Source organism: Falco rusticolus, chromosome 3 (genome assembly GCF_015220075.1).
Source record: "Falco rusticolus isolate bFalRus1 chromosome 3, bFalRus1.pri, whole genome shotgun sequence".
In the NCBI taxonomy this organism is placed as follows: domain Eukaryota; kingdom Metazoa; phylum Chordata; class Aves; order Falconiformes; family Falconidae; genus Falco; species Falco rusticolus.
Window position 1 is genome coordinate 107657477 of NC_051189.1, and position 27932 is coordinate 107685408.

A 27932-nucleotide genomic window follows, 5' to 3' on the forward strand; every position below is an offset into this window, starting at 1 on the left:
TCATTATTAGTGTAATTTTTCCAGGAATACACACTTGCATAATGATTGCATATCGGGGAGCAACTTCCATGCTGCTGAAGTACCGAAGGAGGGAACGGTTTGTAGGGCTGATTTGGCAATTGCATTTCCTCTTGTGATACTTTGGGAACTGATTCACGGATGATGTTTCTGTGAGATGTCATTAGGAGTTAGTAGTAAAGGGGTAAAGACCTAACATAAACCCTACTGTGAGATGGGGCCAAGGTTGTGTAGCTGGGTTCCTTTATCTGTTATTATATATTATTAAACTGGAAGAGATGGGGAAGTTCCAGTGCAGGTTGGCTCCCCATTGTTCGAAGGTCTGGACAAACACAAGGGGACAAAAGAGCCAGCTAGCCAGAGATCTCAAGGTATTAATAGAAAAGCTAATCAGAGAGAGGACAACCAGAATCACTAGTAAGCAGTAAGACCTTCTGAAATCTGTTTGATATCTTAGGGGCAAAGACAGGAAAAGTACCCATGTACAGTGGCTGCCAGTGCTCTTACCTAACTGGCATGCTTTCTCCAGGGAAGCCTTGTAGAAACTGGAAAAAAAATCTCTAAGGGTTGATGTGAAAATCACCAGTATTTAATAGAGAATGAAATCTATGGATTTTTTCAACTTTTCTCCAGATACGTGGCAAATAAAGACTGTAAATTAAATTCTGTAAAGTAGCATTAGAAAAGCAATTGTGAAAAAGGGTGAAAAGAACCAGTTACTAAAAGATGTGACAATACCATTTTTTGCTGTTATTCTTTTTTCAGGAAGGATGTAAATCTTAAAGAATTTACAGTCGACACAACAGATCTGACTCAGTACAAAAGTGAAGACATCAGGCTGGGTATGCATCAGCTAGCAACCCTTCTCCAAACCAGGTCAAAACCCGTCGTAACCGAGGATTTTCTAATGGCGTTTAGATGCCATTTTGAAGTGACTTAACCTCCTGATTTTAAATGGCAGCTTTGAGAATCTCATCAACCTATAAGTCAGTGCAAGCAGGGACACTGCAGCTGGAGAGGGCAGGCCTGACTTTTGAGTTTAACCAGAAGCTGATGGGTGAGGCTGGTCAGTAACGAGGCACAGCTTCTTTTGTTTCACCTGCACTTTTTGGGGTTGTCTGACATGCACCTGAAAGCCAAATTTGAGTGAGTGCAAAACATTGTGGAATGAGATTAAGACAGTGTCTAGGGAAGAGGATTCCTCAAACTGAAGCAGTTTGTGTAGGGAAGAGGATCAGCAAGGCAGGTCTCTAGAATCTCCTGTCCAAGAAACTAAAGGCATTTGTCAATGTGAATATCATCATTCTACAGTAAATAAAAAATAGCTCAAAGCGAGTGCTCTGGAGAAAAAAAAATTAGATCAACAGTCTTCAGTACTAGCTACTGACCTCATCATCACTCTTGAAAGTGGGGATGAACTGTAGCTGACTGCAGTGGGGATAAAGAGATGTCATGGGTTAGGTTAGCCTTCTGCTGAAGCCAGTTTGGTTTAAATTTGTACAATTTCATCCTCCCTGGATGTCAAATCACTTCGTGACCAGTTGGGCCTTCTCTGAAGATCTGTGGTAGCGATTAGGACAAATAAACTTGGGGAATGTGGTAGGAAGAAAATTTGCAACAAAGGTCTTAGAATACAAAAGATAGAAAATACAACCCCCCCTGGAACTCATGGTAACATGAAACATAATGAAAAGTGGAGAAGGAAGCTAATCTCACTGGTGATCTGTGAAAGTGTTTTTGCTGGAATATGTAGGACTGACTTGGGGGACTCACAGCGCTCCTGAAGATAGATGCTGCTTCTTATTAGGGCTTGAAGGTGCAGCCTTGAATTTATTGTGTCAGCAATTGATCAGGGGTGTCTTCTTGTTTGGACTTGGAGTGGATTGTCTGTAAAGCGGAGTTGATCCTCTTGTCAGCACTGCCCTGATTCCTAAAGAGTTGCCATGATGCAGTTTGTACCTGCTGCAATTTGCCCTATGTCAGTGAGCATGTTGATAAACCAGGGAACAACCGAGGCTGTCCCTCTGTTTTCCCCTCTGCCCACCCCCAGTAAAGGTACAACCTTTAAGGCTGATGAACTTTAGGTCCCAAGCTGCAGCATTGCCCCAGTAAAGGGCCCCAGTAAACAAGAGGCGGATACAAAATCTGAAGTAAAGACAAAGGAATTGCAGAGGGTGGGTTGTAAACCGGGACAGCAGCAAGTACAAATTCTCTGTGTGCCTCAGGAGAGCTCCCCTGTGAGCAAATTCTTGGAATAACTGCATCAGTCACCTTCAGGTGAGCTTCACATAGATAATCCAGAACTTTCTGTTATATGCTGGAAGAATCTGTGGTGCCTGTGAGAAGCAGGAGGCTGAAGTATGCAGAACTGGTTAGTGCCAGGGGCAAAAGTGAAGTCATAGCAGCTTTCCTTTTCCTGCTGAGCGGCTGAGTAACAACGTGAGTTGCTCCTAGAGATCTGGAGATGCCAGGCCTAGAGTACTTCAGGGAAGGACCGATCACGTCCGCCTTGCCTGTAAAGCTTTGCTGTCTTTTCATGTTCTAATGCCTGTCTGAATTACACTCCTCCCTTCCACAGATTACAAAAACAACATCCTGAAGGAGAAGGCTGAGCAAGCCAGAAGCTTCCCAGCAAAGAACATTGATTTAGACAAAGGTAATAATGACTTGCTTCACCCTAATTGGTAGGAGCCTTCTGATGGGTTGAAGGAGGGAGGAGGGAAGAGCACAGTTTAGCAGTGAGCTGACCAAGCCACAGCCAAATGAGGAATGATAAACATCATGACAAATGACTGCAGGAATGAGAAGCTAGTTCCCTTCCTATCCTTTCATCATGGAGCCACAAGATGCAAGTAGTGATTAGGCTTTTAAAAACTTTTGGCATGGCACAAATAGAATTCTTCTTTATTGGAAAAGAATGCCTCGCAGGGCTGGGATAGTGCATTCTGTGCTGTAACCTCAAAGGGAGATGTATCTCAAAAATGTCCTGGCATGGTGTTTGAGAAGAAAACACTGTGCAGAAGAGAGTGTTTTGAGTTGAATTAATTTATAGGTAACGGGTAGTCACTTACTTCATCCAAGAAAAGCAAGCAACTCTCCCTCCCTAGTGGCTGAATCTCCTTTCTATTACCCAGTATTAATCCAGAGTATTATGCCTCAGTTTGTAGAGTCACACTTATGTCAAGCAGTGTTTGTGAGAAGTTGTTAGGTTCCATGACTCCTTTCATACGAATTTACAGTATAATAAATGTGACTGAAATGACATCAAGAAGGGACTGGTCTGGAGAGTCTGTGAGTTGCCTTAAACCTGCTGTTCTTGATGGAGTTCTCATGATATTTTTGCCTACGTTCTGCAGAGATGATCTGTGCAATAATTTATACACAGTACCTCTCACTGTGGGCTTTATAGGGGGGATGTTTGGGACATGGTTGATAGCAAATGCTTGTCACTGTGTAGCTAAGTCCATATTACAATGCGCTGCTTTGGATGGTTTGAAATCTTTCTTCAGGTACTGACCTCCATTTCAATTTGCTTGCAGATTTCAGGAAGGAATATTGTAAATGAAGACATTCCCAAGCTGCTGGCTGGACCAGAAGCGTCAATCAAAGATAAATAAATGGAAGAGAGATGCCTTTTCTTAATATCGTGTCCCTCCAGTTACCATAGATTTTTTTTCCACATAGACTTTCTCCCCACTAAGCACAAGGGTATTGGCAAATGCTTCTTGAACGAGTTAGTCTGTCTTGTGCACACTTATGATGGGTTTGGGTTGCCTTTTCTTCTTCTGTTCTCCTCATCCTCCATTTTTCTTCTCTTTCTTGGTATTATTGTTGGGTTTATGCATCAATGATTTTTATGAGCTGAATCAGCAGACCTTTTGCTTTGATGTTACTGCTTTAAATAAACCAACTTGCATCACTAATCTTGAGCCATCGTTATATCAGGCATTTTTCCATATAGTGTATTCATCAGAAAAACAACAGTAAAGCCTGATTGTGATGTCTCATAGGCTGGCATAGATCAGTGTCACATAGCACTTTACGTATTCCAGGTGAAGTACAAAGAGTACGCCCCTTCACAAATGACAATGTAAATACCTCATTTGGTGAATCGGGAAATGTCAATATCCTCATTTTACAGGGGAAAGGGAGGCATCCAAATGACCAAGGGTAGGGTTGGGATCAGCTCCAAAGAGCTCTGGAAGCCTAACTCTGTGTTTCTCATTCTAAGCTTGTTTGTTGATCTGTTTGTGTTTCAGTGCAGACCAAATCAAATTTGGCATGAGCAGACACTTTCAGCTGAAGCTGATGGAGTTACAGTGCTCTCATACCAGTCTCAGTTAGATCAGAACCAGAATTATTATGGAGAGGGCTAAACTCCTGTGTGGAATCTGGAAGGTGATTCTCCTGCAGTCCTTGGGTGGATCCAGGTCACACAGAGCTTGTGTGCACTTCAGAACCAAGGTATGATTACAGCACAGGTAGACAGATTGTTGAAAGGAGTAGCTTCTCATGAGCAGACCATGAGGACCAAGAGTAAGAACACGCTCCACTAAATGGCCTGTTAGGAATTTTCATGGGCCAGGGTCTCAGAAGGGGAGTTTAGGAGGGAGATGAGTCCATTCTTGTGGATTTTTTTTTGCAGGAGCTCAGGGATACCTGAGATAATGGGGCTTTGGGCTGAAGGAACGTTCTACATATTAATAGTATGTCAGGTGGGGATGTCAAAAAATTGGAAGTCAGTAACTCAGTGTTGTAATCCAAGCAAGTTAAAGAATCAGGAAAGCTGGAGAATGTCAACAGTTCCACACAGCCTCTCTGACTGCTCAGGATATTCTGTGGCACCATTCCCAAACCAAGTACACCCATTGTCTTTGGGGCACAGAAGCAAAGGTCTTTCCTGCTGTTGTGATTGTGATGGCAGTGGCTTGTGTTCCTGTGTAAGGGTGGAGATGGCCAAGGGTTCCCAGCCTCCTCTTTGGTGGTCTGAAGAGGATGGCAGAGGGAGGGATTGCACGTGGGCTTGGTGACTGGGTGGAACTGGGTTAGGGTCTCCAGGATGCTGTGGGTGGTGGAAGTGTGAAGAGGACCTTGTGTGGAACTACCGTGAGGGTGATGGTGTGGTTTCAGTCTTGAAGTAGTGCTCTGCTTGCAGCTGGTATCTCAGTGTGGATTTCTTTCTGGGGATGGAGAATTCTGAGGTCTTTGCAGGTGCTGAAGTAGCTGTGGTCCAAGGAAAGCATCTCAGTCTACCAGCTGAACAGTTGGGAATGTGACCTGCTGCCTGGTATGGTACGTGCCTTGGCTGTTGTTTTAGCCACCCTTGCTATTTCTCTCACATCACTGCCGTCTAACAGAGGCACGAGTCTGGTCAAACTGGAAAGAGTGGTTGTCACAGCTGGGTGAAGCTGCCCGCTGCAGGAACACATGTACTGTGAGGGTGTGGTGCTGTTTTGAGAGCTCCCCATAATGTAGGAACCAATGTCAAGTCCCATAGCCAACCCTTCCCACCCCTGCCAACGTGGGTGTCTCGTCTGACCGACGCCAATGTTCTTGGACACCTCAATCCCATTTCAGACCCCCTCTCCCTCCTCCCGCCGCCACCACTGATGGCTGCTGGTGTGTGAGGGGGCTCAGTAAGGCTCGGAGCAGCTTGGAGGCACACTGTGCTGGGGGTGATGGCTGCCAAGTTGTAGCTACTTACATAGGAGCGGAGCTCAGCTCCGTAGCTCTGCCAGAAGCGTGGTGGGTGAGACCTCCTGCGTACCAGAAGGAACTGTGTTGGCTCTTCAGAAGCTAGGACGTCAGTACTTCGATGCATAGTTTTTATAGGAATGGTAAACGGACCGTGTCAAGTTTTATAGGTATTAATACTTCTCTCTGTTACTGAGGACTGGGTTAAAGAATAAATATTTTGGGGACCCTTATTTTTAATGCCTTCAAATATTACAAGTATTAAAAGAATGTAACAGTAGAGGTGGAGGCGAGCCTTCATAAGCTACAGCTGGGCAGATCCTTATTTTTTAGTTTGCTTAGCCCTTCCACTGCTCTCTGGACAGTTTCTGTGATTCGTGGTTAATGGCCTTTATTTTCACTTAAGAGTCACCCCTACAAAAGCACTCGGCCTGGGCAGACCCGTGACGGGCGGAAAGGAGGGTCTGGGGCTGGGCTGGGGGCTCTCTTTGCTTGCCCTTCCCCCAGAGCAGGCTGCCTTTGGCTGGACCTGATTGAAATCCAAGCCGCATTCCTGCAGGTGCATAAGGCTGCGCTGGTTATTCCATCAGGGTGGCACAGTCTCAAGCAATTGTCATTAACGTCTTTCTCCCTCCCTTTCATGTCTGTGAGTCAAAGGTTGGAGATCTTTACTTGCCAGTTCGAATTGCTCCGCACAGCTCATACAGACACCAGCTCAAAGTGGGGTTACTCATAAACTCCAGAGGCATTTAAATATTTTATTTGACTTCTAGGCTGCAAAATAGCTTAAGGGGAAAAAAAATTAATATGTTCTTTGAAACAAGGACTAGGAAGAACTTTACAAGTTCCTCATTTTTGCTTTGATCACTAGTTTGAATTTGGGTAATGGTCAGACACGCCAGGATAAGCCTAGGCTGATCAAGATAGGAGCCCAAGTTGAGATTCTGGCCCTTTTTTTTTTTTTTCAGGAGTGGCATACATTGTGTGATGGGACTGATGATCAGAACAGTGGTTTTCAAAAGCAGCATGCCACATCCAGTATGTAATTTAGTATGTTAAAATTCTGGTTGAAAGAGATCCAGGCAAGACTGCTGGGTAATCAGTTGTGTTGCAAACTGTTGGGAAAAAAAGAGAGAAAGAAAACTGAATGCTAAACTGAAGAGTTTTGTTTGTTTATTTCTTAACACGGAGGAATTTTTAAAGGCTGTTTGGCCTTAAATACTGGTGAAAAGCCATTTAGGTCCTTCACATGTGCACTTGTATTCTGGCAGTCTTTGGCATTGGCATGAAGTCTACGTAGCTGATCCTGCAAATGAAATTTAGAAGGCTTGACTCACGATTATCCACTAGGCTTAGGGGCAGGACCACTGTTTTCGGTTCCTACTTTGCCTTAGACTCCATGCAATTCTAGACAGGTTGGCTTTCTCTCTCTCTCTCTCTCTCTTTCTCATCTCAGCCTTTCTTGCCCTCATACGGCACAGTAACTTGCCTCTCGTGGAGAAGCAATTTGTTGAGGTGTGTAGCACTTGGGTAAACGTGCTTCACCTGAGTTATTCAGAGTAATGTTCTCACTGTACTAATGGCATGCTGCATCTTGATTGATTTCTTTACCTGTCACTTGGCAGGCTCTTGGCAGACTTTGCCTTGTTATAGTCTCCTTGGTTTCCCGAGACATGCATTTTATGTTCAGTTAGTTAAAATAGTAATAACCCCTAGTATTTTTATACCAATTACTTCTCAGTGAGTACTGTAGCTCAGTGAGGGCAGAGAAATGGAAGTCTCTTTTAGGGTGATGTATGGACTGCAAGCCCTTGTTGTGGAACAAGAAAAGGGACCTTGAAAGGGGTTAAAACTGAGACGAGAACAAGAGCCCCTTCTTTTCAGCTCTGTGCATGCTCTGCTTCCTCTCAAGACAGAGAGGAGGGCTTGTTCCGTAACACTTTTTTCTTTGTTGTAACAGAATTAATTTTCATTATTGTTGTCACTTAACTTTTACCATTTATCATTGTTCTGTAACTCTCCTAACATTTAAGAAATAAAGGAGAATATAATGGAGTTTCAAGTTAAGGTTGATTTTATTTCTTGCTCTTTGGAGATGCTATCTAAGCCATTAGCCAGCATTAGCTAATTCTTCCCAATAGCTGTGCAGTATATTTCATCTTGGAGCATCCCAAAGTGCTTGACAAAGTGCAGAGCGGATGCAATAAGTTATTCCAGTGATTTCAATGTGGTTTCCACATGGGATATCATCATTTGACTTGGTCATGGGGCCCGCAGACGGATTTTAGCTTTTCAGAAGTGTTGTATACTGAACAGATCTGCAGCTGTAGATGGTATGTTCAAAGCATCTATCAGAACTGAAGGCTGGCAGCTCCTTCATAGTACATAATTTGGCAGGGCCAGAAGGGAAGGTAACATATCCTGCTGGAATAGTTAGCTGCACAGTTTTATACTTCACTTCCAGCCCAAATTCCTCTTTTCCTTGCAGAACTAACACCTTGCAAAGTTCCTGCTGCACATTCTGCTCTTGGAGGACTTCCACCCACTGAGTAGTATCCCAGCTGGCATGACAGAGTTCTTCCAGGGACACTGATGGAAACAGCTTGTATTGCTGCATGGATGGACAGTGCAGGTGCAAGAATTTGAAGGATCAAAGCAGGATACGAAGCTAAAAAGTGGCAAAGAAGTGCATTTAGCAAACTAAGATTATGGACCGGCTTGTCTACCTCTGGTGGAAGTATTATCTTTTCTCTCACCTGGTTGGAAATCATACTACAGCCAGCCATTTCATACCACGTCTTCACTAGGGTGGATTGCCCAGTGATGGCTGCTTGTGTCTTCTCAGATAACTGGGGAGGGTGTGGGGGTGTGTGGGGGTGTAGGTGTGTGTGTAAACCCTAGGTTAAAAGGGTTGGGAGCTGAAGACAGTGAGAAGGAGGTGGGGAGTAGTTCCTTCTCTCTGGCCTCTGCTGTCGCTGAGAACGAGTGATCAGAAAATTAATTCTGTTACAACAAAGAAAAAAGTTGAGCAGGTAGAGCCAGGGGCCATGTACGACAAAGATCTCCTCTGAAGTACCCATTCTGGTATTGTTGTGGGACTTTCCTGGTCAGCCCCTGCTACAATCTGTAGGTGAGATTCTTCATGGTGAGGGGAAGCCAAATGAGACCTCCTGAAAAAAGATACTTTGGGCAAAGTGAGATCATCCTGGAGCTGATGCCAGCCCCACTGGGAACATCTGACTCAACAGCATTTTCCTAAGATTTAAACTTACCTTTTTTTTTTTTTTCCCCTCCTCTTAAATGGCACAGGCAAACTAGAGCACCATGCTGTAAAAAAAAACAATATTCAAATTATACTGTTGATGTTGGGAGCTAGAGATGCTACCATTTTGGTGGATGGAGGTGACTGACACATGTTGGATTGGATTTCTGTATCTGTTCTTCGTTGGGGGAATATGGAGCTTGAGTGGAGTTTTTTGGGGGGCTTCAAAAATACAAATGCAGTGTTTGCAGGCCTGTTTATTTGTACTTGCCTGACACTGTGCATGTACAAATTGCCTGGTTCCCTCTTGAACCCAGTGTGGCACTTTTTTTTTCTTTTTTCTAAACATGGGGGAGCCTGCAAAAAAAGGGTAGCTGCAATTACACAATTATCTTGAAGAGTGAGGTCTTACTGCATAGTGTCATTAATGCTTTGAGCCCTGTTCTTTTCTGCTGGTACATGGGGTTTCTGCAGACTCCAGCCCAGGCACTGTTGGTTATTTGTTGCTGGGGCATCTTGCTACTTTTCTCTGTCTCTGTAGGCAGTGGGTCTGATTTTCCAGGAAAGCAGCTGGAAACAAAAAAAACCCAACTAATTCAGCAACCACGGGGCCTGCTTTGCAGACCACTTAAATATTTTCATTGTCTTTGACTTGTCTGAAATGAAGTCCAGATTATCCCCGTTCTCCTCCTGCCTCCGGTGAGGAGAGTCTTGCCCATGGAGAGGGACTTGTTAGTCATTACCAGAACAAATTTCTGAGGGGAAGAAGAAACACCAGGGAACAGAGAGAAGTAGGATAACGATCCAAATAGACATTTGTAAGCAAAAAGCCTCCACTGTTTCCTAGAGGCCAAGTTTCTAAACGTGTATGTGGCTCTGTAGATCAGCTGCTCTGAAGACAGTTGCTGCAGGGACATTTTTCAAGTGTGGCTCTCCCCTTTTAAAAAAGTGCTGCAGCTGCTTATGAAGAGGTAGGAGAACCAGAAGATGGCTGAGGAAAGAAAATAGATTGAGTCAGGATGAGTGTGAGCTGGGATCAACATTAAACTCATTGATGAGGTGCGCATCGTGTGCAAGTGTTTGCAAATGCTTGAGACTGCCAAAAGTCTACGTGTGCACTAGTGACTGGTTCTCCATGACTGGCACTAAGAAGGCTCCAGAAAAAAGTGTGGGAGTGCTGAGTTTTCGTAGCTGGAGTACTGATGTTCTAACCCACAGCGCTTTGTGTATGTGATTCAGCAGCAAGGAAGGGCTTGCCTGGAAGGCATCACTTCTTGCTTTCAGTCAGAGCTTTTTGCCCAGACACCAGAGCATCTCATACAAATTTCCCTCTGAAGACCCATCTACCACAAGCACATGATGGAGATAAAGGTACTTCCATCCATACCAGCTTGATGTCACTCAGTGATTCAAAGTGCTCAACCTGTTGCCTTTTGCAATAACATTTCACATCTTTCCAGACTCATCTCCACTGTTTTGGCTGTTGTTTTAAAGTACCGTTGAGTTCCGAGACAGAAGTTAGCAGCATTTCTGTAGCAGGGGTAGGGAGGTTGATGCCATTCCATATGAGTGGTTTTCACTTGAGGTTTGCTATTGCTGGGAGACCTTGAAAAGACAGGAACATAGTTTGTTCAGTGTGATAATTCTTCCAGCAGTCCAGGATCACACCGTAACAGAACTGACTTTCCATAGCAGTAACTGAACAATCATCAATTGACTCAAGTTAGATGAAAAAGTGACTGAAACAGGAATGAAGAGTATCTCCTCCCATGAATCCCATATGTTGTGTGCATCTGCTGACGATGCTGGTTAATGTTTTCCATTCCATTCTTCTAATTCCTGTTTAGCAGTCCCTGTAGAGCACCAACATGAATGTTGTCCTTTTCTTTATTCCCCCTCCCGTGCAAAGTATACAGTGCTCATGCCTACAGACCAGTAGGGCAATATCCCTCCATAACACACCTTCCTCAGTTAAGAGGGTTTTTGGAAATGTCACTGAAAATACCCTCTGTCATTTCCCCCTCAGGTTTATTTGGGTTTATTTGTATTTGAATCTAGTGGCAATGAAAGCCCTGGGGAGCTTTGCCAGGGAGGCTGGAGAGCAGATGGCTGGACTGCAAAGGTTTTGCCTCCCTCTAGTGTTTTATGTCTTTATTTTCTTCTAAACCATAGGGACCAAATACTGCCATGACCTGACTGTGCCCAAGGTCTGCTGCACAGAGAGGAAGAATAAAAGGAAAAAAAACACCCTTGCAGATCTTTTAGACCAGATCCATGAGTAGCGTGAACTGACTTGGGGTGCATCCTGCTGACGTGTCCCAGCTTGGGAGCCAGCCTACAGCATCTTAATTTTAAGCACATCCAAACTGTGTGGTTGCAGTTATTTATTTCTGCTTCTCTTCCTCTCTTAGGATCATTTCCATGTTTAGTTCTTATTCTGCATTGATGCTAATCTTGCCTGTGTGAATTGGCAGAACGAGATGGAATCTTTGCTCCAGAGATGAAGAGTAGCTGCATAACTTGGCTTTTTGAATGTGCTGAAAGTCTTCACATAGTGCGCCCTGTGGGAAAACTTAGGATCTCTGAAGACGAGGAATAGGTTGGCTAACAGATCCTGTGTGGTTCACTTAGACACCAGCTTCTGATACAGCCCTTCAATGGTAAAAGTCCAAAATCAGTTTCTCCTTTTATTTTAAAACCATTTAAAATGGTCATTTTGGAGAAAATACTTAAGCAAAGGAATATAAAGACTAGATCTACCGATGGGACTCAGTACTTTGACAACCCAGATTTTGTGTCACTGTGATTCCAGTCTGGAAGGAATCTTCCATGGCTAGCGGGTGTCATCAGTTTAGTTTCTAATACATCCACACTACTGGCCTCCTTGTAGGGTACCACTGGTCCTACAAGTGGCACGGATAGCTGGCAGTACATGATGGGATGCTCGGGGCGACACTAACCGCATTGATCCTGCTGTGTTACTGAAACAAATGAAAACAGAAGTCTTCATTTCCTAGGGTTGACTGCCCAAATGAAAGGACCTCATAGTCACACCTGATTTTATCAACATGAGTGGCAAAACTGCCAGCGACTGACTCCTGAGAAAAAATCATCCTCCAAGTGAAAGATAAATTCTTGCAGGTGGATAAGAAATATCCATGAAATCTCAGAAAGGGTCCCAAGTCACAGTTTTGACACTTGGAGCTTTGGGTTTCTTTTTGTCGTATCTCTTTAAAACAAATACTTTCTTGCTAAGCATCCGGAGTGTGATGAGTGTTTCGAATTCACTGAGATAAGCAAAAGCCATCACTATAATTCAAAGGATGGCTTTTTAAAAGGGCTTGCTTGTTCTCTATGGGGTAACGAAGTGCACCGCTATTAAGAAAAGGGTAGGCAGCAGCTTTTATGCCTCAGGACACTACCTGCTTCCTGCAGGAGTCAGCAAGACTATTTGCTCTATCAGGGAGAGCACAGCACTAATAGCAAGAGATTTTATGCCTTATATTTATTTTCCACTGAAATGTTAAGCCCTGAGCTCTGCAAGAAGCAAGGTGTTAGCCCTGATGGACCAGTGGTTTGCTAAGGTGGTGTATTCTGCGTTCCTATGTCCGCTCTTTAATTGGATTAGCTTGTGGTTGGACTGTAATGTGAAAGTGGGTTATCTCCTCTCTTCTATGCTTTATGGGGACACAGAAAGCTTTTTGTGAGTCATAGATCCAGTCTTACTGTGCCTATTCCAAGGTAGTCATCTGACAATTACACAACTCATTGTATTATCAGTTGTCAAAAGTAAAAGCGAAGCTAACAGAGCAAGAACAGAGCTCTTTGCAGATTTATCATTGTGTGGATACCACCTGCATCTTTGAGGAATTCAGGAGGTCATTAAGTAAAACCTGAAGTTTTTCATACTGCAAAAACAACATAAAGCTCAGTATCTCAGAAAATATAGCCTGTATGAGAGTTATTTTACTGTCCTGCCAAAGGAAGCCTTCCCCATTCTTGCTCAGAGATTCTTGTGTGTGGTGGAATTGACGGATTCAGGGCATACTCTCCATACCAAGAGTATTCGCAGGTGCTTGCAGAACCGTGGCATGTGTCTGCGCGTACACACAGGACAGAAAGCTGAATGCATAGTTCGTGGAAATCTTCAGTACTTTACGCCTTACTCTTTCAGAATTCCAAAACTAAAAGAGTGAGAAATCCCTGACCATCGGTGGCTACCATTCTTGGGAAGTACTCTTTGCAGTGTACTAAGTAGGTCATTCCTGACTTAAACCAGTACCAAATAGCTAGTTAGGTGATGAAGACTAAGGCCATACCTTTGCTTTTTACCTTACCTTGCTTGATGAGCATGCAAGCGTTCCAAGTTGGGCAGTGTTGAGTGGTATGAATGTCAGCAGATGAGCAAATCACTGGTGTTGGAGAGCCCCAGTGAATGTGATTTCATAATTGCTTCACTGTACCAGAAATGACAGCAGATACTTGACAATTTTGGGTTTTTTTCAATATTGTTAAATCTTGTTGAGTTGCGGGTTAACCCTGCTGTTGGTAGAGAGGTACCAGATCTGGCTCTGCCTAGGACAATTGGGCTCTGGAAGCGGTATCTCAGCGTTCATGTGGTAGGTAGTGTGCTGGTAGGATCTGGGAACTGGTAATGATTAAACTTTCAGAAAATTGAAAATAATAAATAGCAATAATGTTAACAAACCTTTTGGCAGCCTCTAACACAGTTGGCTCCTCTGTTTCAAGCTGGTAGAAAAATCTGTCCAGTGCCGCAGGTAGTTCAGTCCCTGAGCTGGGATTTAGCCCTTCTCAGAAAGCAGCGGAATATTCTGGGAAGTTTGAAAGAATATTGAAAGACTATTTCTCTCTTTGAAAGGGTAAAAGAGAGAATGTGATTAGCTTGGGATTTTCCAGAAGAAGTATTTTTTCAATGAACAAAAAATTCCTTGAGACCTAAGCACACAGTTCTGAAATCTTCCTTTTCTGGCTGTCATTTTTGGGGTTTTCTAGAAAGAAAGGTGAACTCTTCCCAAGTGTATCACCTGCAAAACACGTGTGCTCTAAAACATACCTATGTCACCTGATAGCATTGACCAGCAACCCTTAGCTCGCTCTGTGCCAAGCACCTCAGCGAGCTCCGTGCCCAACAGGCTTCCATTGAAGTGGCTATTAAAAGCCATTTCTTCTAAGCCACAAATGTGTCTCCGCTCTCTTATTAGCATAAGCTGTGGAGAAGCCAACTGCACTGCGGAAAATGTCATGATTTGCAGAGAATCCGTGAGCTCATCGCTTGAACAGAACCCACCTCAGCTCCCAGGAGACACAAAAGGGCACGGGGCCGCTGGGGGCGAGGGGTCCGAATCCTCCAGATACCTGGAATTCAGCAGTTTGCTGGCCCTTGTAACGCTGTGGGTCACGTCAGTCGGTTCTCTGCCCTGCCCATCTCTCCTCTAAAGTGATCGCAGAGAATGTATCTTGCGTCTTTTGTAGGGACCGCCGAGTTCGGCTAGAACGCTTTACTAACGCGAGTATACGTATAGTAATGTAACTCCCTTTTCCTGCTGCGGTGTAAGGACACTGCCCGCCGTTGTACAATGCCTGGGGTCTGTGCCTGGGAAGTGTTTGCTAATTCCTAGAAGGAGGAAATAAGGGCAGCATTGCAAGGGGGCCAGCAGCGTTGCTGGAGCCCGTGAGGCACATTTACTGGGACACCAGCTGTTTTCCATAGGATGCTCATGCAGGGAGAGCAGCATGTTGGTGCTGCACTGGGGCAGCTCACGCCACGCCAGGGGTGCCCGGAGCTGCATTCGTGCCCCGAGCAGCCCGAAGGCGAAGGGTGATGCTCAGGGCAAGGAGCGGGCGCTCAGCACCTTGGCACCCAGCTCCCCTGGGAAGGATGGGGCCGATGCCTTGCGGTTGCCAAAACCTGCATCTGCTGAAACCTGCATCTGCCCTGCCTGCTCGAAATCCGCCCGGATTCCGTGCCCCCCTGCCGGCCCGCTCATGTCCCAGGCACGGCGGCACGGCTCACCCACCCGGGGGGCTGCAGGGGTGGCAGGCAGCGCCGGGCAGTGCCGTGCCGGGTCCGGCCGTGGTGCCACCGCGCCATGCCGTGCCGCCCGGGCCCAGCCGTGGCGCCGTGCCGTGCCGTGCCTGGCCGTGCCGTGCTGTGGCGCCGCCGCGCCAGCAGGGGGCAGCGTGCGGGAGCGCGGCGGCGGGGCGTGCAGAGCGGCGGCGGCGGCAGGAGGGCGGCAGGCCCGGCCGCCCCGCGCCCCCGCCGCCTCCCGCCGCTGCCCGGGGACGGGCTCCGCGGGGGCCGCAGCCCAGCGCGGCGGCGAGAGGAGGAGCGGGGGGTGCGGCGAGCCGCGGCCGGAGGATGCAGGCGGGGCGGGCGGCGGCGGGCTGCCGTTCCCGGGTCGGGCAGCTAGAGAGCAGTGCAGGGAGCGAAATCCCGGCCGAGGAGCCCCTGCGCGGCGGCGGCCGGGCGCTGGGAGCTGCCTTCCTGTCGGGGGCGGCTCTGGGCCGCAGGCCGTGAGAGGAGCCGAGCGGCGGCGGGGGCCCGGGCCGCCTCCCCTCCGCTCCCCCTCGCCCATGGCGGAGACTAAAATCATCTACCACATCGACGAGGAGGAGACCCCGTACCTGGTGAAGCTGCCCGTCCCGCCGGAGAAAGTCACTCTGGCCGATTTCAAAAATGTCCTCAGCAACCGGCCCGTGCACAGCTACAAGTTCTTCTTCAAGTCCATGGACCAGGATTTCGGGTGAGCGGGGCGGGCGGCGGGGCCGCCTGCCGGGGCGGGGGGCGGCGGGCCCGGCCCTCCTCCCCTCCCCGCGCCCCTGCCCGCTGACAGCCGAGGGGAGGGCGCTCAGCCCCGGGCGGGACGCACCTGCCGGGCCGCGGCGGCGGGCGCTGCCTCGCCCGGGCTGGGGGGGCTCGGCGGCGGCCCGGGTGCGGCCCTCGCCCGCCCGGCGCTAGGCCCCGCCGGCACCCGGGGGAAGCCGCGAGTGCCGCCGCCGCTAACATGGCGGCCCGGCCGGCGCCGGCTGGGGGGTCGGGCCCTGCCCCGCGGCCCGCCCGGCCGCCCCGGGGGCTGGCAGCCCCGCCGAGCGCGGAGGCCCCTCGGCCGTCGGGGCCGGGCCGCAGCCTGGGGCCGGGCTGTGTGAGCGGCGGCCGCAGCTGTCAGGAGCCCCGGCCCCCGGCGGGGCAGGCTGCGGGCGGCCCGCGAGGCGCAGCGCTGGGAGCGGCGGCTTCCTCCATGGAAGCGCTCGGGCTTCCCGCTGCGGGGCGGCGGGGTGGGGGGGGGGTCCCGGTGCGGGCTTTCCGCTGCGGGGCGGGGGGGGTCCCGGTGCGGGGCAGGCTGCCAGCGCCGCTGCGGCCCCTCCAGGCTGCAGCTGGGGGGATCTGATGTCCCTCCGGTCCCGCTCAGCCTGCCACCGGGTTTATTTACAGCCGTAATAAAATCACCCAATAACCCCCCCCCGCCCCCTTCGACGCTTTGCAACTTTCCAGATTTCTTAATCCTTTTGTAGGAGATCGCTCGCCTTTGTACGCACATCTGTCGCTGGCAAGACGGTTTTAAAATAACTTGTATATAAATATATTATAATAAAGGTATTTAAATACCTTGCTGGTACAAAAGAGAGCAGGTTTGTGGGAAACTAATCTGGACCTGACTCTAAAATAACGCCCTGGATGATGTTTGGTGAGATCAACCACCCCCAGCATCCTCATACACATTGTGTAGCCTCTTTTTTTATCTGGGAGACCCGAAGCTTTTAATGTTAATTGTGTTTTTATCCCTGGTGGAATGTGGATATTGTTTGTTGACATGTATTTCTTATGTGGCGAGTTGTTAGTATTGGCGTGTTACTGTAGGACTGTTCATGTCTTGGCTTCTTGTTTGTCTGGATTGTGAAAACATTTTGGGGGGAAACAGCTATACAAACTGTTTGTTTTCAAAATAAGGTCTTTGAAATCGTCTGTGCATAAATTTCTCTCCTTCACCCTCAAGTGGCAGGGACACAAACCCTGCGGGTGTCGTATAAGTTCAAGCTCTTCAGTTTTTGTGGTGCAACCTCGATAAAAGATGTTGGGTTTGTTGGGACAGCGTATGTGTTCATTCCCACTGCTACAGAAACGTAGCGCTAGAAAAATGTAAACTGTGCATGTTGAACGTACTAGGAAGATCTTCAACGTGCTTGGGCTGTTCTTTGACCAGGTAACAGAGTTAGTAACGTCAGCCCTACAGCTGACCCTCTCGTTAGCCTGGAAACCGGGGTGCAAATTGTCTGTTGTTCTTGTGTTGTCTTGGGAATGGAGATGATGGAAGATGAAGGGCTGCAAGTGGGTGATGAGGATTAGGACCTGTAAATGCTGTCTCTCTTATTTAAACAACAGTCTCAAATAAACTGCTGAATCCGTTAGGGTGCTGGTCCATTGTCTTGAGACAGCTAAAGTGACTCTATAGATGGTGACTCTTGCAAGGCAGTAAGCTGTCAGTCAGATTATTGTTTGCTTTTGTTGGTCAACCAGATATATGTTCCCCTCTGAATCCTAAATACTTGTGAAAAATAGAGAATTAGAAGAAAAGTAGAAGATAACTTACATGAATCTTGACTGTCTTAGCAAGTGTTAATAGTAAATTTGGGCTATTTTCATCATCTTGTCTTCAAGCTGACTTTTTTTTTATTGTTGTTGTGAATAGGTAATTATAGATGCAGTTGCCACTAACCAGAACAAAATTGTGTATCTAATTTCTACCTTCGGTGCCTGAAAATGTCCTCCAAAGAAATTCTTTTCTGTGTGTTCTGTAAGTGGTACTTAGGCTTCAACTACAGTAACATTTTGGTTTTAAATGTAGTGTTCCGCAGTTCTGGTCTTCTGTTCTTCATATTGCTGCTGAATGGCTGTGCGGAGCTGTGATCTGGCATGGTGACTGCTGCTTGGCAGGGCGGTTTGTAAATCCCAATGTGGAGTGAAAAGTACTTCTTGTGTTAGGAAAGCAAATGTTTTCCTGGAGAAGTGGAGCCTCCTTGAGAAGCCAGTGATCGGGAACCGACTTCGCAATACTGCACATGTTGTTGTAATTAAGGCGCAGCCTTTCCTGGATCCTGAGATAATGTAATAAATAATCGTGTTCAGAAACAGTGGATGTGTTGAATTGTTTCCAAGCATGAAAGATAGAGTTGCTAAGGGTTGGAATGGAATATGGGTTGAAGCCATATCGAGCTGTGTTATGAAATTAAGCAGTTACGTGCTTTGTGTACCTGTGTTGGGTTACCAGCCTGCTTTCAGCTGTGCTTCTGGGAAGTGGCAGGAGAGGAAAGCTGTGGGAATGGTGTATATCCTCCTGAACTTCTGTTACAGTTTAGTTTGTTACTCTGCCTTTTAGTCTCCATGTTACATTCTGTGGAAAATAGATACAATGTGGAACGTTCATCTTGAATTTCCTGGCAGTGTTACTTTGATTTAAAAACACTTTTCCCTGTGCCGTGTCATTCTCAAGGGTGACTTCTGGACTGACTCTTGATGGGGTGGATCTGTCTTTATAGTGAAAGCCCAGGCTTTTCTACTGACTGTCTGTAGATCTGATGTTGTTTCCCAGATGCAGGATGCCTAACTGTGTTCTGACTTTAAGACGCAGCCCTTGGAAGTGCTGTGTAGCTTCTGTTTTTATTCTAATCAGTGGGAAATTAAGCAGGGACATTACAGGATCAGACTCATTTATGTGATAGTATCCGCCAGCAATGAAATCTAGAAAAGGTGATATTTGTGATATGTGTTTTATAGACAAGGAGCTGTGTCGTCAGCTTGCTTAGTTGCTTACAGCGACAGATTCTTTCCAGGGGAAGAGCTCAGACGTCACTTCTGATCACTGGAATTGTTAATTCTAAGGTTACGGCCACACAGGACCTTGCAATAATGTATAATGCAATTTTGTTGATTCTTCGATGATTGACAAATGGCAATGAATACATCAGAAAATAAAGCTATGGTTTGTGATGCCTGGGCTCTCGTGACTGGGCCTCTGACAGTTGCATAAACTGTTGGGTCCAAATGATTCATAATGAATCTGCATGGCAAGTCCTAAAAGAGGAATTCCTACCTGTCTGCTCTTAAATATTTGGTATTTCTGCAGGTTTTCCTGTAAAAACACTGTCATAAAATGCCAAAAATACAAAATTACATGTGTATGTAATCCAGGTGTTCCCATAAGTTATGTGTTTTAATTTTGCTGTACAGTAACCTGCTTTGAGACTCCCTGCTACTGTTTCATCTCTGATCAGTATAGGATGCTGTGCTGCGACATGGTTATGGCAGGAGAGATGCAGGGGAGGAACTGTACCAAATACATGGTCTGTACGAATGCTCACGTGGATAAATATGCTCTCTCCTGCATTGTTCTGGCTTCCTTTGCGCTGTTCAGGGAACAAATACCACTGGGGCAGGAGCTGGTGCTGCGGGTGCCTTGCAGTGCTGCAGGATGGGAAGAGCAAGCTGATCTTCGGCTCTGCAATCTTTCCCCATCGAATACCAGAGTGTGTCTGTTCTGCCATCCTTCTGGGTGAGGTTCAAGTCCTCATTCTTTCCATTGTGTGAACTAATATTCTTTTGATTGTACTTCTTTAGGGAGTACTTTGAGGAGTGGCTTTTCAGGCATTCCTTTGGTATCAGCAAAAGAACTTCCTTTGGAACCGCACTTTTAGGTGCAGCTGTTTCTTGCACATAAATTGATTTTCTTGGATACTTGATGTGTTGAAAACTAACAAGTAATTGTGATTTAAAGCAGTAGGAATCCAGTTTGGGATTGGGATTATGAGCTGAATGGGGCAATTTTTGATAGAAGAGGAACATGAGAAGCACTATTTTGTGTCTTTTCTCATAGAGGCAAGGTATTGTCTCTGTTTTCAGCCTTGCCCTGACTGAGAAACAGGAGTCTTAGTTGACTAGTGTCTAGCTGTGGGGATGCAGAAAAATGTAATAATTGGGAAAGCTTTTAGAGACCAGATACTAAAAAAACCCACCTCAAAATAATTTTTATGGAGACAAATGAAAGTAGGAGTTGCCTGTTAATCAATAAAGCTTAGATGATTGATGCTTGAAGTGCCATTTGGACACTGGATGTAGATAATTTGGAAAACAGAATGTTGATTTGTGTGTTATATTTGCAGAATTCCACGCTGATTAAATGTAACTATGAAAGCTGTTGTAAAAATTCAGCAGGGAAAGGAACATTGGGCGAAAATGTGGAAGCCTTATTTCTGCCTGTTTCTCTGTCAATCAGGTGCCACAGAGTTCTAGACTCTGAGCTAGCCAAGCTCAAGAGAAGGTTTTTGGGCTGAGTTCTGTGCTTGGAAAACTGTTTCCATAGTTATTCAGGGATCAGGCAGCATACTGGACCGAAGTGCCTTGCAGGTAGGAGTCTGCCTTTTAGCTGGACTCTGCTGTGTAGTAGTAAGAGCCTGGTTTTGGGTTTGGGGTTCTATTTTTTTTTTTTTGGTAGTTATTGCAACAAAGATTTTAATGAGGTATTTTTGCTGGTGTTTTTAAGGAGATCCTCTCAAGACTAAAGAGCAACATGAAAGGATGCCTACCTCCATACTTGTTTGAAAACTGAACAAGCAGGTGACAGAGGCTGATATAGGTCAGTTACAGGTAGGAGTCTGTCTTTTTTGGAACAGAATAAAATGAAGGCAAATGATTCATATTTGCATTAGAAAATACGGAGCTGGTAGACTAATGTGCAGAGGGGCATGTACTAAAAATAAAAGTTTAGGAAAATGATCTCTGCAGCTCTGTGACAAGGATTGATACCCACAGAGTGAGGCTGTATGGATCAGAACTAGGCAAGGGGATGGTGAGGCAGCTGCTATGATGAAAGCTCTGGCAAGAATTTTAGGTGTATAAAGGGAAAACGTCAGAAATATTACACAGACTGCAAGACCTGTATGTGTGCTGGATGTGAGGGTCTGCAGAGCAGTCGGACAATTCAAGACGACGTCCACGTTACTGACCTGGATGATGGGTAGGTAGATAAGCAGATAGGAGGAGTTGTACCGTATAACTTTTGGCCTTGAAATACAAGCAAGATTATTTTTACAAAGCATCCGTGTAGAATCTCCCCCTGTGTGCTTGTTTCCCCACATGCATCTCCCTCCCCATTTAGTCTCTTTTACTCTCAGTGTTATTGAGGGAACAGGGTTTTTTTAGGAGGGGTGAGTGAGTAACGAAGTAGTTCCATGAGGGTAGAACTAATGAAAGCAGGCTTCCTGAAGTTTTGTGTCCTTTCAGTGTTAACCCTCTGTATTTTCTCCATTATCTCAGGCTGTTTCATCAGTTAGTAGATATCCAGAGATCTGAGGTACAGTTTGGCTGAGAAAAAGACAGCAGGTTACTTGGACACAAGGTCAAAAAGGGTTGGGGCTTCAACTGGTAATGCAGTCACATAATTTACGGTATAGATTGTTGCAATTGCCTATGGCATGTTTACTGAAAATATCTTTTGGATAGCAAGCCTGGTTGAACAGATGGAGCAACAGATGGGTTTCTTTTAAAGTTTTTTTTTTTTTTATCCTGTACCCTTTTTGGCCAGGTTTGCCTGTCTGTAGGCTAGAAAGGAATGATTGCATAATAGTCAAAGGTGTCTTCAGGTCACCCTGGGACAGTTGTTCCTGTGATGTAAACAAGCACGGTTGACCAAGAAAATGAATGCAAGGCATGTTACAGCCCATGGCTAAGATTCATGACCCTTCTCGGCTGCTGCTGCTGCCAGCTTTGCTTTGGGAGGCTACAGTAGGGTATCTGGCAGTGCTGAAGCTCCGTTTGGGTCTTATCCAAAGCCTGGTGAAGTCACTAAGTCTTCCTCTGAACTGCACTGAATTTTGAGCCAGTTTCTAGCAGAACTAATTCTGTCACATGAACAGCACTGGTTTGAACGTGTAACCTGCAGTGAGTGCAGTGGGAAGAGAATGCCTTTTAATGAAGGCTTTCCTCAAAAAAACCCAAACAACAAACCAAACCAGATAGGCAGATTGCGAAGATGCTCATATTTTTAGTAGCTCTTTGAGACCACTAATAAAACTGAATATGGTGACTCTTGACTTTACAGTTCAGTGGGTTGGTCAGGGTTCTTTCCAGCTTTCATGACACTCGGCATGGTCTGTTGCACAGTTAAATGCTGGAAACGTTGCAGAAGCCTTGATCTGCTGTTGGTGGAGAGGCTCAAAAGTGAAGGCCAAGTTTCAGCTTGATTTAATCAAATAAATCTGGAATAATATTCTGAAAATTTGGATTACTAATTTATTACTAATTAGTAATAAAAAATTACTAATACTCAGGTCCTCGGCTGGCCTGAGTATCTGAATAAACAGCAACCACACAGAGGCTTTCAGAGGGAGGGAGAAATTTTAAGACTGGAAGGGAGAGTACTGGAGTACTGTTACCTAGTAGGAGAAAATGGATAGTTAAACCACTGAATTAAGACCTGGGAAATAGAAAAAAAAAATGTATTCAGCCACAGACTTAGGCTTGGACTCGACAAAGTACTTGGACACACTGAAGGGTAGTGCTGAATTGAGGCCTGTGTTAGCTGTTTGCCTAACGAGAATAGCTTTTATTTCTCTTAGGTTTTTCCCATTTTCTCTGCTGGAATTTTATAAACTTTCTGGAGACTGTGTGTCTTACTACTTATGTTTTTACAGCATCTAGCACTGTGGTGCTTTTCTGTTTGCTGATATCAGAAAGCACTATTGTAGTACAAATAATAAAAATATGTATAAGAACACCAACCTAATAGACCTCAAAGCTCATACTTTGTAACCACACTAGGTTAGCTTACACGTATTCTGCCAAGCTGATCCTGATAGCTGTCTACAGTACAAGTCACTGCTTATTTTAAAGTCCCAACTGTAATGTAATCTAAATATTTAAAACAACCACTTTTTCTGCTGGAACCTGAGGACTGCTCTGCTCTGAGGGTGGAGTATGTTATATTTATTAAAAGCTAATGCTATGAAAACACGCTAAAGGGATACATCAGGTTTGGTCTGCTTCCTGCGGCTAGTGATCTGCAGCGGGACAAGTTAGAAAAACAAGTTTACTACTGTTCATTTAATGAACGCCTCCACATAGTGTATGCACAGTTTTGTTTTTCTATTTTTTCTAGTGCTCAGGTAGACTTGTTTTGGCTTAAGAATACACACACAGACTGTGTATCTGTTTGAAACATGAACCTTCTCTATAGGATTCAAGTTCAGCAACTTATCTATGGGCTTGCTGTATCTCTAATTAAAATTTGCCTGTGAAGTAGGTTGGATTAAATGGGATTTATTTAATAATTTTTGAAAGATTATCACCATTCTAGCATGCCACAGGAGAGTGAACAGGCAACCAGGAGGAGATCCAGGTGCACCAGAAGGAGATCTACATTCAGCGCTTTGAAATGAACATGAATAGCTGTGGAATAGATTAAAATTTTGAATTAAGGAACTAATTTACATACAGTATGAAAGCCTATAAAGATTTCCATGGTATATTTGAGATTAGTACAGCAGGCTCCCTGCACTTGGAGTCTGCTTACCTTCAAGCAGGAGTCTGGCGTTTTTGAAAATAGCCTTGTTCGTGCGTGCGTTTCAGATGGCACTGGAAATGCAGCCTGACAGGTGTTACCATGGCTCTGTGCAACCTGGCCAATTATCATTCTCATTAGTACTTTCAGAGAATCGTTTGGGAGCCCCAACCGTTTATTTCAACTGTTGTGCCACAGTGTGAGGTGGAAAGGTTGACAAGGTGGTGTTTATGAAACACAAGTAGTGGTTTTTCTGTAAATGGTGTCACTGCTAGAATTCTCTCCCCGTTCTTCTGGTCTTTAGGAATCATGACATGTTTCGATTTGGATGTCCTGATAATTAAAGTTACTTCTTTTCTTTCTTTTTTCCACAACAGTTGGGGTTGCTGTATATCTGGCTGATTAGATACATTGTTGTTGTGCTTGATATGATCAACGGTAGATTTTTCCGCCTTCATCTCCATGTGAAATTCTTTTTCACATATGATTCATCATGTGAAATGGTGATTGTCGCCACACCCCCTGCCCCTTAAGTTCTGGTTAATTCTCACTCTTTCTGTGCTACTGTCATTCCTTGTAAGTGGACATGAGAAAGGATATCCATCAATGTCTTTATGCAGCTGATTCTTGTGACCTCAAGTAACTTGCAGTATGTTGTACTCACCCCATTGCAGTCTTGAACACCTTGTGATGGGTAGGGATCTGATTTGCCATTAGAATTTCTTTGCAAGACCCCAGTTTGTTAATGTTTCTGTTGATTGAATAGCAAGTCCACTGTCCTTTGATTGCTACTTGGTCCAGTTTGAAGATCTCCAGGGTAAATATGTGGGATGATTACTTGCAGTTACAGCAGTGAGCTGTGTTTACAGCCCCTTTGAAATAGGGAAGGTTGAAGTTTCTATTGCACCTGCTTTTGTGTGAAACAATTAGGCGTATCAGCTGGTGTTTGCAAAGTGGCAAGCCTTTTTTATTTTAAATTTACTTGAAATTTCTACAACACAGAGGCAGATTATTTTTTTTTTCCTGTGTTTATCGTAAGCTAAAAAGGAGCAGCATTATCCTTGAAATTTTCAGCAGTGTTGGAGCCCAGTCCCATGTAAAGTCTGTTGAGGTCAAGTATCTTAAAGCCATTAAACCCTGATCCCCTGTCTCAGCAGGTATGTACCTCTCTTAATGTGCCTCACGTTATGGGAGGGAAAATTCAATAGAATCAGCTGATTGTTCCAATTAATGATGCTGACTCAATACAACTCTTTACATATGCATTATTGCAATTTATTCTGTCTAGCTTTTGTTTCCTTAAAATGCTGAGATTTCTGGATTTTATTTGGAAAGAAATTAAGAGAGAGGAAGCAAAGTGCCAAGTATGACAACTTACTGAGTAAAGGCAGTATCTAGTTCTATTCCTGTTTTCAGTCCGTGTGGGAAAAGGAAGATGGCTCGGTGTGACTTGACCGGACACATTTCTATGTGACTTGACCATCTATTTTGCCAGTACTGGAGGTAAAGTCAGCCTTTGTCCTTTGTCCACCAGATAGTCCTGAGGTGAACCAGGAAGCCGAGTGTTTCTTTTGCTTTGACACCTACGCTAACTGCAGCAGTGCGGAACGCTGCATGCTGGAACACCCAAAGAGAACGTGAGAAGGCAGCTCAAAAAAGTGGCAGTGTCCTTTCAGTGCTTGGCTGCTACAGATAGACTTAATTTCTCTTTTGTTCCTTGAAATCTAGCTTTGCCCTTGTACTGACAGGACTCGGCCTGTTCTATGCAGAGCAAGCTGTGCTGTTGCCGATCCTTTGTTGGAATGTTTTGGATAGCTTGACTGTACTGAATAATGGAGGTGAGGTGAATGGCCTCTGATAAAAATGGATGCAGCACTGAACAGAGACAGATTAATATTACTTGGTCCTATAGTTATTTTTTAAAAAAGCCTGTTCCTGCTTTGTGGTTACTCTCTATTTATCCAGTTGTTTGCATTCTTTTTGCATAAGTATTTCCTTGTAGTTTACTAAAGCTGAGGTCAGTAATCTACTACATTGCACTGAGCAGAAATATCTTCTGATGCAATTTAATGGCTAATGACTTACAATATCCAGGACTGCATCTTTTCTTTGGCTATGTTATTTATAAGGGAAACAGGTGCCTCATTTTCTGCTAAATGGCTACTTTATGTGCTTTACTTGTGTTACATGGCAGTAATTAAAACAGGCCCACAAGGGATCCTTGTGTGATCTGCAAATGAGTTCTCTTCTCTGGTAGTCTCGAGTATTGTGGACTTCAGCAGCCAGCATTTTGAAACCCCTGTATATGTAACTAATGAGAAAACGACATGTAAATTCAGTTTAAGTAGAGCTATTTGTTATGAATTTTGCAAGATATATGCAATCCCAGTTCCAAAGTACTGACTGTTTTCAGAGAAAATACACTGAGTAGGTGGATTGGGAAGATTAAAAGGGGAGTAAAGCATTCCTGACAATCTCTAATATCACTTTTACTGTTTGTTTAATCTGTGCTTGCTTTTATTCACTTGGTTGGGGTGCTGCATCGGGACAGATGATTAAACTCATCTGTTTTTCTTGTCCTGGCAAAATGTGTTGTTTTTTCATAATCATTTAGGGTAGGTCTAACACTTCTTCCAGTGAAGTCAGAGGAAAACCATTGCTGAAAATCTTGCTGTTAGTGTTAAGAAATGCAGTCTTGTCTTGCTTTTTCAAGAGTTCCAAGACGGGGGGGGGTGGGGGGGTGGGGGTGGGTGGGTGCTGCCTTATTTTTTTTCTGTTCAAAGATTTACCAGTGAATGTAGGCAGTATTCCTTTTAAATTGGTCTGCATCGTTGGTTTACCTGACAAAGCTAGTACTGCAGTTGGAAGCCTAATAGTGATTGAATCAAAATGTCTCTTCAAGAGCATGTTGCTGATGATGAAATGTATGAAAGTTGTAAAAAATAGAACAACAATCAGCCTGTCTTGGTCTTCAGTTCTCTAAGCACATACCTGTATAGTCCAAAGTAGTCTTGTGGAGACTGACTTGAAAGGGGACCAGGTAAGCACTCTCTGGAATGGTTGTGGTGTGGTTCTTTCCCTGATACAGTGGACCCTGTGGTAGAGCAGAAGTGAAAAAGAATCAGGCCTATGTTAGCATGACTGTAAGTGTGAGCCTGTACTTCTGCGTGCTGCAACGCCACGATACAGAGACATACCTTAGGTTAGCTTCAGACATGCCAGAATCTTCTACATGGTACACAACTGTGTCAGGTTTAGTCCATCAGTAGCCAGGTAAAGTATTTTGGAAGATACTTTCTCATCATGATCTTAATTGGCCTAAAAATGTGTTAAGAAAGGCAAATTCATAAGAGAGATTCTCAAGGAAGCAGCATCTGTTGATGGTATCATCTGATATCCCCCCCACCCCTCCGAGTTCATGGCAGCTCCCACTGTTTTATGACCCTCTTTTACTTTGAGAGTATACAAGACAGAAAATTCCTCTCCTTATACGCCCTCCAAAAATTGGCAGATAGATGATCCTGTTTTGGAGGAAAAAAATGAAAAGGTCATGTCTGCTTTCCAGAAAACCTGCAAATCTAAGAGCTGCATCCAGCTATCTCCTGAGAAGATCCTTTTAGATAGTAAATTTTGCTTGTTTTCCCAAACATGATCATAACATTGAGGTGAAAGATACTACTTGGACCGAAACTTGCATCTGTTTGTGAATGGGTAACTGTCTTTTCTAGCAGAAGAAATACAGTGTCTTATGAAAATGTGTAAGCTGTTTTTTAGTCCTCCTTGTTTCTACAGGGAAGAAAAGGGTATGTGTAACCATCTTTATTTTTGCAGGATGTTTTGGTCTGATAGCTTTGTCCTCTCTGTGTGTCTTTGTGCGAGAACTTAATATAGTGAAAATACACTCCCATCTGAGCTGAAAAATACAGATTTTCCAGCCTTTTACATCTCCACCTTTTAAGTGGAGACCATGGAGTTGAACTGGTTTGTGTTCTTGGGGCTTTATTTCATGGGTATCTGGTCCTTCAGGGGTCTGTTCGTTTTGCTGCTACTGCTTCATCAGCTGTTTGTTGGTAACAGAATATACTCACGCGTTTTGGAGCCAGGTGGTCTTCCTCATGGAACTCTTGAGTAAGTGTCTCTGTGGCCAAGCAGGGGATGGGAGTGGGGGCTGTTCCTGAGGCCCCATTGCTGCGGTATCCAAGCGTCAGTTCATATAGCGTGTGGAAACTGGTGACACACAGAGCTTTTAGATCCTAATTTAGTCAAACACTTGAATGCTTATTATTTCACAAATCTCAGAAGCAAACCCATTCGCACATAGTAATACGCTTACACAGGTGTTCCTTACTGCTTGTCTTGCTCGTAGTTCCCAACAGGGCCAGATTCAA

General features: G+C 44.9%; 2 protein-coding genes and 1 long non-coding RNA gene across 5 annotated transcripts in view; 2 read left to right on the forward strand and 1 right to left on the reverse strand.

Moving 5' to 3' along the window:
- MXRA8 (matrix remodeling associated 8) overlaps window positions 1–3947 on the forward strand; it is a 20781-nt gene extending 16834 nt beyond the window's left edge. The window contains exons 9-11 of the mRNA XM_037378850.1: window positions 784–860; window positions 2597–2674; window positions 3558–3947. Of these exons, the coding sequence (XP_037234747.1) occupies window positions 784–860; window positions 2597–2674; window positions 3558–3583 (181 nt within the window). The 3' untranslated portion in view covers window positions 3584–3947. The remainder of the gene's footprint in view (window positions 1–783; window positions 861–2596; window positions 2675–3557) is intronic.
- LOC119144048 overlaps window positions 1–15698 on the reverse strand; it is a 16989-nt gene extending 1291 nt beyond the window's left edge. The window contains exons 1-3 of the long non-coding RNA XR_005102952.1: window positions 15620–15698; window positions 13683–13842; window positions 5723–9039 (exon numbers count right to left, since the gene is read on the reverse strand). This is a non-coding gene — a long non-coding RNA (uncharacterized LOC119144048). The remainder of the gene's footprint in view (window positions 1–5722; window positions 9040–13682; window positions 13843–15619) is intronic.
- The window catches only part of DVL1 (dishevelled segment polarity protein 1), a 104644-nt gene continuing 91932 nt past the window's right edge, over window positions 15221–27932 (forward strand). For 2 of the 3 annotated variants that reach the window (XM_037378839.1, XM_037378840.1), the window contains exon 1: window positions 15221–15738. In XM_037378839.1, the coding sequence (XP_037234736.1) occupies window positions 15569–15738 (170 nt within the window). In that variant the 5' untranslated portion in view covers window positions 15221–15568. The remainder of the gene's footprint in view (window positions 15739–27932) is intronic. The other variant, XM_037378841.1, reaches the window with a different exon arrangement.